Source organism: Anastrepha obliqua, chromosome 4 (assembly GCF_027943255.1).
Source record: "Anastrepha obliqua isolate idAnaObli1 chromosome 4, idAnaObli1_1.0, whole genome shotgun sequence".
Classification (NCBI taxonomy): Eukaryota; Metazoa; Arthropoda; class Insecta; order Diptera; family Tephritidae; genus Anastrepha; species Anastrepha obliqua.
Window position 1 is genome coordinate 77,236,883 of NC_072895.1, and position 12,018 is coordinate 77,248,900.

At 35.2% G+C, this 12,018-nt stretch overlaps 1 protein-coding gene across 19 annotated transcripts in view; it reads left to right on the plus strand.

Moving 5' to 3' along the window:
- LOC129245563 (dystonin) overlaps window positions 1-12,018 on the plus strand; it is a 181,339-nt gene that overhangs the window by 117,170 nt on the left and 52,151 nt on the right. For 13 of the 19 annotated variants that reach the window (XM_054883795.1, XM_054883803.1, XM_054883804.1 and 10 more), the window contains one exon: window positions 1,106-9,380. The exons of the other annotated variants lie outside the window; for them this stretch is intronic. In XM_054883795.1, the coding sequence (XP_054739770.1) occupies window positions 1,106-9,380 (8,275 nt within the window). The remainder of the gene's footprint in view (window positions 1-1,105; window positions 9,381-12,018) is intronic. 19 annotated transcript variants of the gene reach the window in all.

Genomic DNA, 12,018 nt, shown 5'->3' on the forward strand with positions numbered 1-12,018 from the left:
AATAATATTTTGAGTAGTATCGGGACTTTATTTAACCATTTGAGCGAGTTTTCACTGGCTTTTGTCACCTTTAATTTAAATTTACTAATTTCATACTATTTCATGTACTTCCGTTTTAATTTCCCACACGCGACCATAATCTTTTAGTGTTAAATATAATTTTTTTGTTTTCCTCAGCACTAATATCACTTGCACAAGGTATTTTGAATATCGAAATTATGATGTCTAAAGCCTTGTCAGGTCCCCAATTTATTGACACTGAGTTTTAATATTTCGCACGTCTTACAAGAAATGCAGATCATACTTAAGTTCCATACGGCGAGCCTATATTCGTCTCACTATGTTTTTGCTCTTTGACATCGTATAAAAATTGATCTACCGGCAGTCCCCCGTATCTTGAAACTTCGTTTTTCTTTAGGCGGCTAGAGTTACTCGTATTTTTTTTAAGGGCATATCCTTTTGGCTTGGCATTTACATACGTCTTTCGACTCCTTTTGGCGGTTAGCAGTGGTCTCCGACAGCACTAATGACAATTGAGTGGAGAATATGTTATGAATCTGGCTTTTCAACATCGAGCATTTTTGGTGCAAGCTAGAGTGAAGTTGCTTGATGTATGTCTTTGTGTTGGAGAAACTAGTGTACCGAGTACAATATTTGAACCTCGGAGAAGTCAATCAACACCAGTCGATTAGTGTACGTTTCGTTGTTGTTGTTGTAGCAGCGTAAACATTCCCAATGCATATACGAGGAATGATGCTGAAGTGACACTCCTTGGCCGGGTATAAATCCTGGTCGTACCGGTTATGTAGAACCTACTGTCGTGGGAACGAGTCGTGTAGGTTGACAGCGGACTGTGAAACGATTTCTTCCTTTCCCTATGATTTTTATGTCAAGGCTGACTGTGGACCATGGAAAGATATATTTCTTGCTCAACCTGAATCTTAAGTTTCCCAAAATTGTATTAAGGAGGCAAACATTTTTTTCCTTACACATTTTTTCTCTACCTTTTTTTTATTATCCATTTATCTTTCATTTCATAGCGGAACAGTCTATCAGCCTAAAACCTTAAATAAACATTTAAAAGTATATTTATTTTACTTTATAGATCCGGTTACAAAAGTTTCTATGGCGAGCCGCACTTAACTTCTTTCCCAAATTCACGTAAAAGCGATGCAGATCCAGATTCTATTCTGTTAAGGAACATCGAAGGTCATGGATCAGAGAAACATAGCAGCAATGGAGACGTCAGTCAGTTATTCAGTAGTAATTGGCTTGATATTGTTGGAATACGTGATCCACGAACCGGTAATAATATTACAGTCCGAGAAGCGATTCTTATGCGGATTTTAGACGTACCTTCTGGGGAAATGACTTTGGATGATAAGCGAATTTCATTGGAATCAGCAACAAAACAAGGCTTTATTGATTACAATTTGTGTCAATATTTATTAAAACTAGGTGCGAGTAAAGATTCTGGTGAAAAAGAACTTTCTCTTCTAGAAATCAATCAGAGTAAGATAAAAGGAACATATTCAGGACATGAATCTGCTGAAAAACGAATTAAGATAACTTCAGATGCTGAAGAAAATAGCACGAGTCCCCAAAATATTATCGATTTTCTACCCAAGAAAATTGTTGATATTGAGCCAGATAAATCCATAAGTTTACCAGAGGCATATAATCGGGGATATTTGATTAAACATGAGTCAGTGACAATAAAATCTAGTGCGTTATGCTTAAGTGATGCTATTGCTCATGGCCTGGTTGACGCGTCAGGTTGGATAGCAGATCGAAACTCCGGTAATAAATTTAGACTTGACTCAGCAGTAAAAAATCAATTAATTGATCCTAATATAGTTGAAGTAGTTGATGCAAAGAATGACATTAAAATTTCGGTAAGCGAAGCCCTCAAAATTGGAATTTTAAATTCGAAAACTGGACACTACTTAAATGAAGCTACAAAGGAAAAATTTACATTTATAGAGGCTAGAAATCGCAAACTCATTGTTAAACCTTATACATTAAAAGATATTGTTGATTTTAATTTGCTAGATAAGAATGAAAAAATTAGTAGTCCTATGCGTCGGAGTAAGTTAAATCTTACAGAGGCAGTTAAGTCTGGAGTTTTAGATAATAATAATTTAAAGTGCATTAACAAAAGAAAGGGAGAATTAGTTACATTAGAGGAAGCAATAGAATATGGGATTATTCTACCTGCGGAATTAAAGTACCGCGATTTTATGACAGGGGAAGTAATGACTATTCCAGAAGCAGTAGAGCGTGGGCTTATAAGTTCGGTATCACAGAAATCAATATTCAATATAGACGGTTTTAAAGATATTAGAAGAAATGATTTTGTGAGCTTTAATATGGCCTTGACGCGTAATATTTTATGCAAAAGAGAATCCGGTTTTGCTTTGGAAACTAGTAAAAATATTTACGAAGCTTTAGATATAGCCGTTAAAAAGAATATGGTGCGACAAGAGGTATATGAAATGTTTACTAAAAGAGTTGGCGTATATGACGCCAGTGGAAACGAACTAACAGTGCTTGATTTATGTTATTATAATTTAATCGATCCAAAAACGGGGTATTTACTTGACCCTAAGATTGGAAAAAATGTGCCTCTCGATATAGCTATTGAAAAGAAATTTATCACACCAGGAGGTGCTTTATTTCTAAGTAGTTTATTAAATATAACATTGACAACAGAGACCGTTACTCGTACAGTCAATCGGTATGTGTCGATACAAACTACAGCTCTAGATAAACAGGAAAAAATATCAACATTTACAGAAGCTGTGAGTGAAGGATTAATTGATGAAGACCGCAGGTTATATCATGACCAGAAGACTGGAAATGTGTATTCAGTACAACAGGCTTTATCTTATGGTCTTTTGATCCCCGATTTAGATGATTGTTCACCTGAAATAAATTATGACACAAAAGTGACAAAAATATCGTCAACTAAGAATAACACAACAGTAACTGACAGACTGATGCAAATGCAAAATTACACAGAAGTGAAATCAAACAATCAAACAGATGATTCCAACACTTTAAAACTAGAACTACCTCCAGGCGGCTGGCTGCTTCGTGATGCTATCGATTTTGGTATATTCGATGCAAATGCAGGTACGCTCAGTATAGACAATGTCTGTATACCATTCAATGAATGTATCAAACGAAATATAATCAACAATCTTTCCGTTTCTGTTATTGATCCACAAACATACGAAAAGCTGTCAATCGGTTCGGCCATAAAAAGAAACATTATTGATCCTTGTGGCAATTATAAGGATAACTTTAACCAAACAATTAATATACAAAGTGCTATCAATGAGGGGAAAATAATTCTAGAAGAAGTGAGTACTAACGTTTATTCTTCTAGCATTCGTGGGGCTGAAACTGTATCTCTTACTCCAACTAAAGATAAGTTATTGGATTCTGAACACGATTCCCCTGATCCGCTACAAATAGCACCGGGTGAAATTTATGATCCTTCCACAATGTTAGTAATTTTTACAGAAACAGGTCAATCAGAAAATATATTAAAGGCAGCCATTGAAGGTCGCATAGATGAAAATATAATAAAAATTGTTGATCCTCATACAAATGAAGAAGTTTATATTAAAGAGGCCATCAGACGTAAAATTTGTGATCCTAACGATGGAATGATTTTGACGAATTGTGGAGAGCGTACGAGTTTTTGTGAAGCTATGAGAATTGGATTAGCCAAAGTTTGTGGCACACCACTAATACCAGTGGAAGATGCTTTACAAACACTTCGATTCGTTACTGATCCCCGAACTGGCGAAAATATTCCTCTTGAGGTAGCCTACGAACGTGGAATTGTTCACAGAAGCACGCCAAGCGATGCTCCAATTACATTATTAAAAATTCGTAAAATTATTTTAAAACCCATTGATGCTCTCCAAAAAGGAATAATTGATAACGAAACAAAAGAAATCCTTGAAAGTTTGTCTAATAAGGATGCTTTACCAATAAGAAAAGCTTTAGATATTGGTCTTATTGATGGACGAAAGGGAAAAATTTTAGATCCACAGAGAAATCGAATTTTAAATATCCATCAAGCTGTGGTCGAAAACGTGATTGATCCTGAATCCCAGAACCATATATTAATTCCCCTAGCTAAAAGTTTATCAATACCAAAATTGCTAGAGCAAGGTCTTATTGATTTGGAGTGTCAAAAAATAGTACATCCAGATAATGGATATTTACTTAATATTAATGAAGCTATTACATGTGATATTCTAGATCCCCTTTCAGTAGTTCAAAAACCAAATAATTCAACATTGCAGGAAGCAATTAAAAGTGGAATAGCTGATGGTATCACCTCCCAGTTCAAAGTCGGTAATAAAGTGTTCAATCTAAGTCAAGCGGTTGAAGAAGGAATATTTGACTCCAGTCATAATGGCTCGAATAATTTACCACCTATAGCAATGACATTTCCTGTAGCCGTGGAGCGGGGGCTTATAAATCCAAATACGTATGAAATAACTCATCCTTATACACGTCAAAAAATGACAATCGGTGAAGCTTTGGCAAATAATCTTATTATGTCTATTCCCTATCCGCCAAGGGTAGATGCGATTGAAATAGAGAGAGCGTTAAATGAAGGTCTAATTGATGTTGCGAATCAAACTGTAAAACACCCGAAAACAGAAAAAATCCTATCAATACGAGATTCCTTAGAAGGAGGGTTTTTGTTATTGAAACCTCTTTCTGCTTTTGTTGCTACTCAGAAACCATTATCAACAACTAAAACAATGGAAACGATAAAATCTCTTCATACTGTCACCACAAAAACAATTGAGTTAATGCAAGGGTATGTTCTAGTTTCTAATGATGAAGTGAGAAATATTCAGACTGGTGAAATTTGTACATTTGACAAAGCCAAGGAATTAGGAATTTTAACGGAAACATTTAAACAAGATGATAAAACTGCAATGATTTCAGAACAAGTGGAATTAGTTGAAAAAGAAACACTTAAAGAGGAACTGAATACTGAAGACTTAAGAAATATGGCAACTGTAAAGTATATTCCTACCTTAAGTGAATCCTCTGCCGTTGAGAAATTCGATTCAAACGAATCTTCAATTGGAAATAAAGAAGATAAGCAAGAAGAAGATAAACTGATCAAAATTTATGACCAACGCGATTTTGTAGACAATAGAAACCAAATTCTGACTTCTTATTTAACTCCTGATAATAATTTGCATGACGTAGAAGACTTCCCGACATGTGTGCCCCACCATATAAAAACAACAATAGGTGCTGCAATTTCACAGAACTTAATTGAACCTTGGCATTGTCGTGTTATTATTAATGGTGAAGAGCTTATGGATACTATGGATATATTATTAGAAAATAAAAAACTTTTTCTACTAGATGAAGTCCAAATTCATAATAATAACTTAGTGACTTTGGAACGCGATTCATATTTATTAAACTCTCAGCATCAATTGACACCGGAAAAGATGAGTGAGTTCAACGCATTCGATTTAGAACATCAATATTTCATGGACCCTGTAACAAAACGAAAGATTTCATTTCAGGACTTGGTTTTAAATGGTAATGTATTCAATCCTGAACACATATTAGTAAAAAATTTTACTACTGGTGAATATGAGAAGATAATAGATGCTTTAGACCGTCCGCTCCTAAATCGTCATAATGGTCATATGGTTGATCCAAAAACTGGGAAAAAGGTGCCTTTCTTCGAGTGTATTACTCGCAAATGGATCACCTATACTTATTCAGAAGAAAAATCAAAACCTTCTCTTATTGAAAGTGTGATTGATCCAGAAACTGGTAAAATATTACTTGATGATGGTCGAGTTTGTTCTATAAATGACGCCATTAATAATGGGAACATTGATATTCATTCGCTATCAGTTCGAGATCCCGTAAGTGGGGAAATTATTCCACTGCGAATGGCAATTGAGTTGGGAGTTGTAAATATGGAATCAGGTACAATGACTGATATTCAGACATTTCATGAAATACCTTTGGAGGAAGCATTCAAATTGGGATTTCTTGTACCCGGTGCACGCAAGCCCATTTCTCTTGAAGCTGCTGTTCGTAAAGGTCTTTATAATAAAGAAACTGGAAAATTGTATGATTCTGAATCTCAAAACCAAGTTGATATTCAACGTTCTATAGAAATAGGATTGGTTGATCCTAAAATATCTCTTATTGTTGACTCCCTTGATAATAAGGAATTAAATTTGCATAGTGCTATTGAAGAGGAGTTAGTTGAAACAGAAAAGGGACAAGTAAAAGATACAAAATCTAATATTTTTATGCCTTTGAACGAGGGGGTTGAAAATCATTTGGTAAAGACTGATAGTATTACTTGGAGTTTACCAGAATTATTGCAACGTGAATATTATTCCGCTGACAGTGGAAAGGTATTTAATCCGATAACTGGAAACGAAATTAGTTTACAACAAGCAATTGAGTTAGGCTTCGTTGAAATAGATACCTGCTTAATAAAAAATGAGGAATATGGAACAATTACGACTGGTAAAATAGCAGCTAAAGACGGTCTTCTTGACACAGTAACAGGCGTTTTGAGGTCCCCATATCTTACTTTAGATGAAGCTTTTGTAAAAGGATATATTATAAGCACAAAGAAGCCATTATCATTGGTGGATTGCTTAGTCCGAAATATGTTTGACCCTTCAACCTCAACTCTTAAACTCGATGAAAAACTTTTTAATTTAAAAGAAGCAATTGCTCTCAAATATATTAATCAAGATGAGTTAATTATATTAAATCCAGAAACAGATTCTGTTGTAAGCATTAAAGAGGCTATAAGCACAGGATTGCTGGATCCCGTGGGTGGATATATTGTTAACCCATGCACATCAATAAAAATGTCTCTGTATGAAGCTTTGGAAAACAAAATGCTACTTCCACCAAAGCGTAAGAGAAGTTTACCTGACGCTGTATATCATGGTCTGTACGATTCCGAATCAGGCAAATTCAGTAACACTATTACAAGAGAAAAACTCTCAACTGAAGCTGCTATTCGCAGGGGAATTATTGATCCATATTCGACTATCGTCAAGATGGATAAGAAGTTGCTTCCTTTTATGGCAGCAGTAGAAGCCGGGATAGTCGACACGAAAAAAGGGACAATTAAAACTGGAAAAGGTGCAGAACTTGATTTTAAAGAAGCATTTAATTGTGGAACTTTAGTTGAGGTTAAGACACCAATATCTTTAGGGAAAGCCATAATTACAAACATTTATAATGATTCGGATGGAAACATTATTGATCCCAAAACAGGCCGAGAGCTGCCTTTAGCAATGGCAATTGAAGCACATTTGATAGACATAAATAATACGCAGTTAAAAGATTATAACACTGGACTATATACAAATATAAATTTAGTAAGTGCTAAAATAACAGATGTGATTGATAGTGATAGTGGTTTGTTGATATATAATAATCAAAAGATTAGCGTTAAACACGCTTTCGACGTAGGCATTCTGAAAGATACACAGGCACCTGTAAGCATTCAAAAAGCTATCATTCAAGGCTCTTTTGATGAATGTACCGGGAAGATAATAGATCCAACAACCGGAAAAAAAATCACCCTAATGGAAGCTATGCGCAATTTCGTTATAAATCCCCAACTGCCTTGCTATTTTGACGAACTAAATGAGAAAATGCACAATTTAAACGAAACTTGCCGCCTCGAAATTATTGATAAGCGAGAGGGTGTTTTTAAAGAACGTGGTAGCAACACAAGTATTTCATTAGAAGAGGCTCTGAAAAAGGGTCTGATTGTTGATATTGAAAATGCAGAATTCGGATTATATGAAACACTAGCTATGGGATTTTACGATGCATCAGAAAATAGAATTTTACACCCCCTTACAGGCAGAAAACTAAACTTAAGTGAAGCATGTGCTGAAAAGATTGTGAGCCCAACACACAGTTTAATAAAGAATGAAAGTACTGGAAAATATATGCAGTTGTCACATGCCTTTTCTGAAAAATTAATTGATGCAAACGGTTTCTATAGTTTGGGCGGAAAGCATATAGACTTGGCAAGTGCACGTGAACGTGGGCTAATTGTGACAAGTCATCGACCGCTAGACCTTATAACAGTAATTCGTATGAAATTATATAATTCTGAAAAGGGAACATTCTGTGACCCGACAACAGGTGAATACTATAATTTAAATGACGCTATATGTAAAGGATTAATAAATTCAAAAACGACAATATTCAGAAGCGAAATGGGTGATTTTGATCTAAGAGAAAGTATTAATAATGGTTTTATAGATATTTTTAAAGGAGAGGTGCTTGATCCCAAAACCCGGGGATTCCATAATTATGATAAAGCTTTTAGTAAAGGTATTTTGATACCAGTTTCCAATTCTTTGCTTATAAACCCTGAAAGAAAAACTACCTCAGAACAGACTTCACAGACTTCACAGAAAAATGATAGAACCTCACCTCGAGAAATGTCATTAGAAGAGGCGATAAGCTGTAATATATTTGATCCTAATACAGCATTAGTACGACAATTACCCTCTCACAAACTGATTCCATTTTCCAAGGCCCGGCAAATTAATTTAATTAATATGAGTAGCCGAGTTACAATCGATCCGAAATTGTCATTCCTTGTGTACGATCCTTCAATATTTATATATTTACGTGAGCCTATTACATTTGATCAGGCAGTCGAGAGTAAAAGTCTTGATTTAGAAACCGGATTGTTGACGTATAAAATCCACCATAACGACGACTATAACGAGAATATTAGCGGACATGATTCTGCATCATATTTAAATAGAAAAAATGAGGTATATTCACTAAAAGATGCTGTCACTGCTGGCATTATTGATCCTGTTTCGGCGTTAGTCAAGGATGAAGCCAAAGCTAAATTTGTGGGTTTATCGGAGGCTTTTCGGAAAGGTCTTATGGACGCAAACAGGGCCAATGTACTGAATACAAAGACATCTAAATCGTGTTCGTTAAAAAATGCTTATGAAACTGGTTTGGTTATTACACCCAAAAGATCATTCGGCTTAATAGAAGCAATACAATATAAATTATACAATCCCGAAAATGGCTACCTCACAGACCCATTCCAAACGAGTTATGATATAAAACATGATTTCACAATATTGGAATCCATTGCAAATGGCTTGTTGGATCCTTCATCGACTGTTGTTCGAGCTTCTATTACAGACGAAATTGTTTCATTGACTGCGGCTATAAATAGCGGGCTCATCGATGGCGTTAACGGGCGTTTTGTAAATCACACTGATAATAAAGATAATATGGATTTAATAAAAGCAGTACAAATGAATCTTATATTACCTGCCGAACAGCGAGTGAGTTATATAACATTAAATAAATATGTATATGTAAGCGCATTGCATGAATAAATTGCTTTTATATATTGAAATATGCACTTGAATATCACTTAAATATACAGGGTGTTTTGTTATCGACTCAAATGCTTAAAGTTACATTCTGTAGCTAATTTTGTGATGAAAGATACCTAAAAGTGGGAGATATGTCTAAAAATACTATATATTTTGCATGCAAAAATAGGTTTATTCGATAGCCAATAAAATTGTCTACTAGATGACGTTAAAACTTGTTTTTTTAATATAAATGGGTGCCACCCTAGGGGTTCAACTTAAATCTCTATTTTTAGGTTTATTTCAACATGAAATTAACCACAGAAAATAACCTTAAAGTATTTGTATTCGCTAAAAAACACCCTGTATATACATGCATCTATTTTACCGACTTGTCAGAACCGTTCTAGAATGCTCTTTTCTTGAATCTGCAAGATAATTAATTATATGTTACTTTTACATGATGTAAATCAGTTAATATGCTTTATGAATCATTCTATAAAAGGGACACTAACTCTTGACATACTTGAATAGCATACGAGTACAAATATTTTTATTATATAAAAAATTCGTTAGCTTTCTCTAAATCTGAACTTCGATGTGTATGCATAGTACATACATACGAGTACATATGTATTTATTTCACAATGCAAATGAAAGTTCAAAATATAGTGTCACCATTTCCTTTTTACTCGGTGGCTTTTAATTGAAAAATACAGTAAAAGATGAAAAGAACATTTGGTGTCGCAGAATTTTGTATGAAATCTGAAGAGGAAAATCGAAGAAAATGAAAATTCATCATGCTATGAATTCATAAACTTTACAGTGTCACACAATACCTTTATAGTAACTCGCTATAAAATTCAAGATAAAAAAATATTAGAGTTACCGGGAAACTCTCATGAGTACTGCTACACCAGCATAGCAGTAAACACGATTTGTAGCCTCACAGCTAGTACACCTACGTACTAAATACCTCTCCACTATCTACACTCTCCTCGCGGAACTACTAAAAGGCAGGATGCTTACGAAGCTCTGCGCGTCTGATCTGAAATTATGAACATTGTCAGCAAAATCGGGTCTCCCTCTACTGCGCTGCATGTTACGTCTAGTGCGGAGGCAATCTCAGTAGCTTGATGTTGTCATTCCGCCAGTAGCACGAAGATATGTGTTTACACATTACTCGCCTGGGCATGGAAGCGTCTCAAGTTTCTCGTTGTTGTTCTACTAAAAGTTTAGTTCTATTCTGGGCGAAACCAACTATGGGTTGAAAATGGTTAATCATGTATTGAAGGACTTCGTTGTCAAGCTTCTTGTCCTTGGGCTTCCTTTCGGAAACGTCCATTATGATCATTATGATCACTATCCATTTGATCTTTCTAGTAAGGTAATCGTTGGCCACGACAATTTATATGACTGACCCTAATCCCCTCTTTCTATAAGTATAAGTGGACCCGCTATTTAGAATAATAATGTGGAGTTGCTCGGATGCTTCAGGAAGCAATTCTCTTTTATTTGTACGCCGACTATCCCATTATGATGCCCGAGCGTTCAAGTCAACCGCTATGATTAAAGGCAGTTTTCCAGTACAATATCTTGAGGAAACCGTTTGTACTGTTCTATTGTCAAACAGGGTCTTGCGTAACGACTGACAAATTTATTCCATTTATTTTGCAACGAACCCTTCCGCAACACTTACTCCTCTTGGGAAGTCGTCCACACAGTCCAAATAGCCGCGCATTTCCTGCTGTCGTAGGCCCATGTGCTATCATTTTTGCACTTGTTGAACTCACTTATAATGGCAATATCTGTTTTCCTTGACTGTCTATGACAGTTTCACAGTGGTTCTTGTTTATTTGAATAATTCTCATTCGTTTTTATTTGTCAGAGCTCTTCTAAACCCTGGACACCTGTAGCTCCCAGCGACGTGGTTAATGTTCTCCTTTATTTTCGCCTCGCAGAGCACGCATTTCGAGCTGTTTTGGCATTCTTTGGAGAAATTACCGTCAGTATCACATTTTCTACAGTGTTTCTATTTCGCTAGAATACGCGACATGTGGTCATACTGTATATACTATAACATTTTTGTAACGAGACGCGTAAGCGACAGACGTAGAGTTTGCAGTCGATGTTTCGTTGCGGTGAACTATTTGCAGAATTATTAGAATATTGTATTATACCTTCTTGGATAGCCAAAGAGACATAATAGTTTTTAAAATAATATGCCAAATAATTCCTTTTTTTTTTTAAGATGTGAAAAAGAAAATACTTAGCGAAAAAACGTGAATTCAAAACTTGATAAAGAATCCACTATTATCTGTCAGGGCTTGAAACAAAATTTGTCTAAATGATTTGCTTTGTATTTGTATAACATTGTTTTTTTTTTTATCATTTTAAATAAACATTTATATTTCTTCCCATCAACTTTTTTATATATGTCGGCGCTGTCTCTCCCATATCATAACACTTAGCTTCCTAAATTTCACTACGGGAGTAATGTTCTTGTTTTTTAGGGCAGCTAGCGGCTTTCTCTAAACTTTGTGTGGTCCATCGAGGTTATATAATATTATCTTTGTCACATCCCAAAAAAGTTATAATACTGATA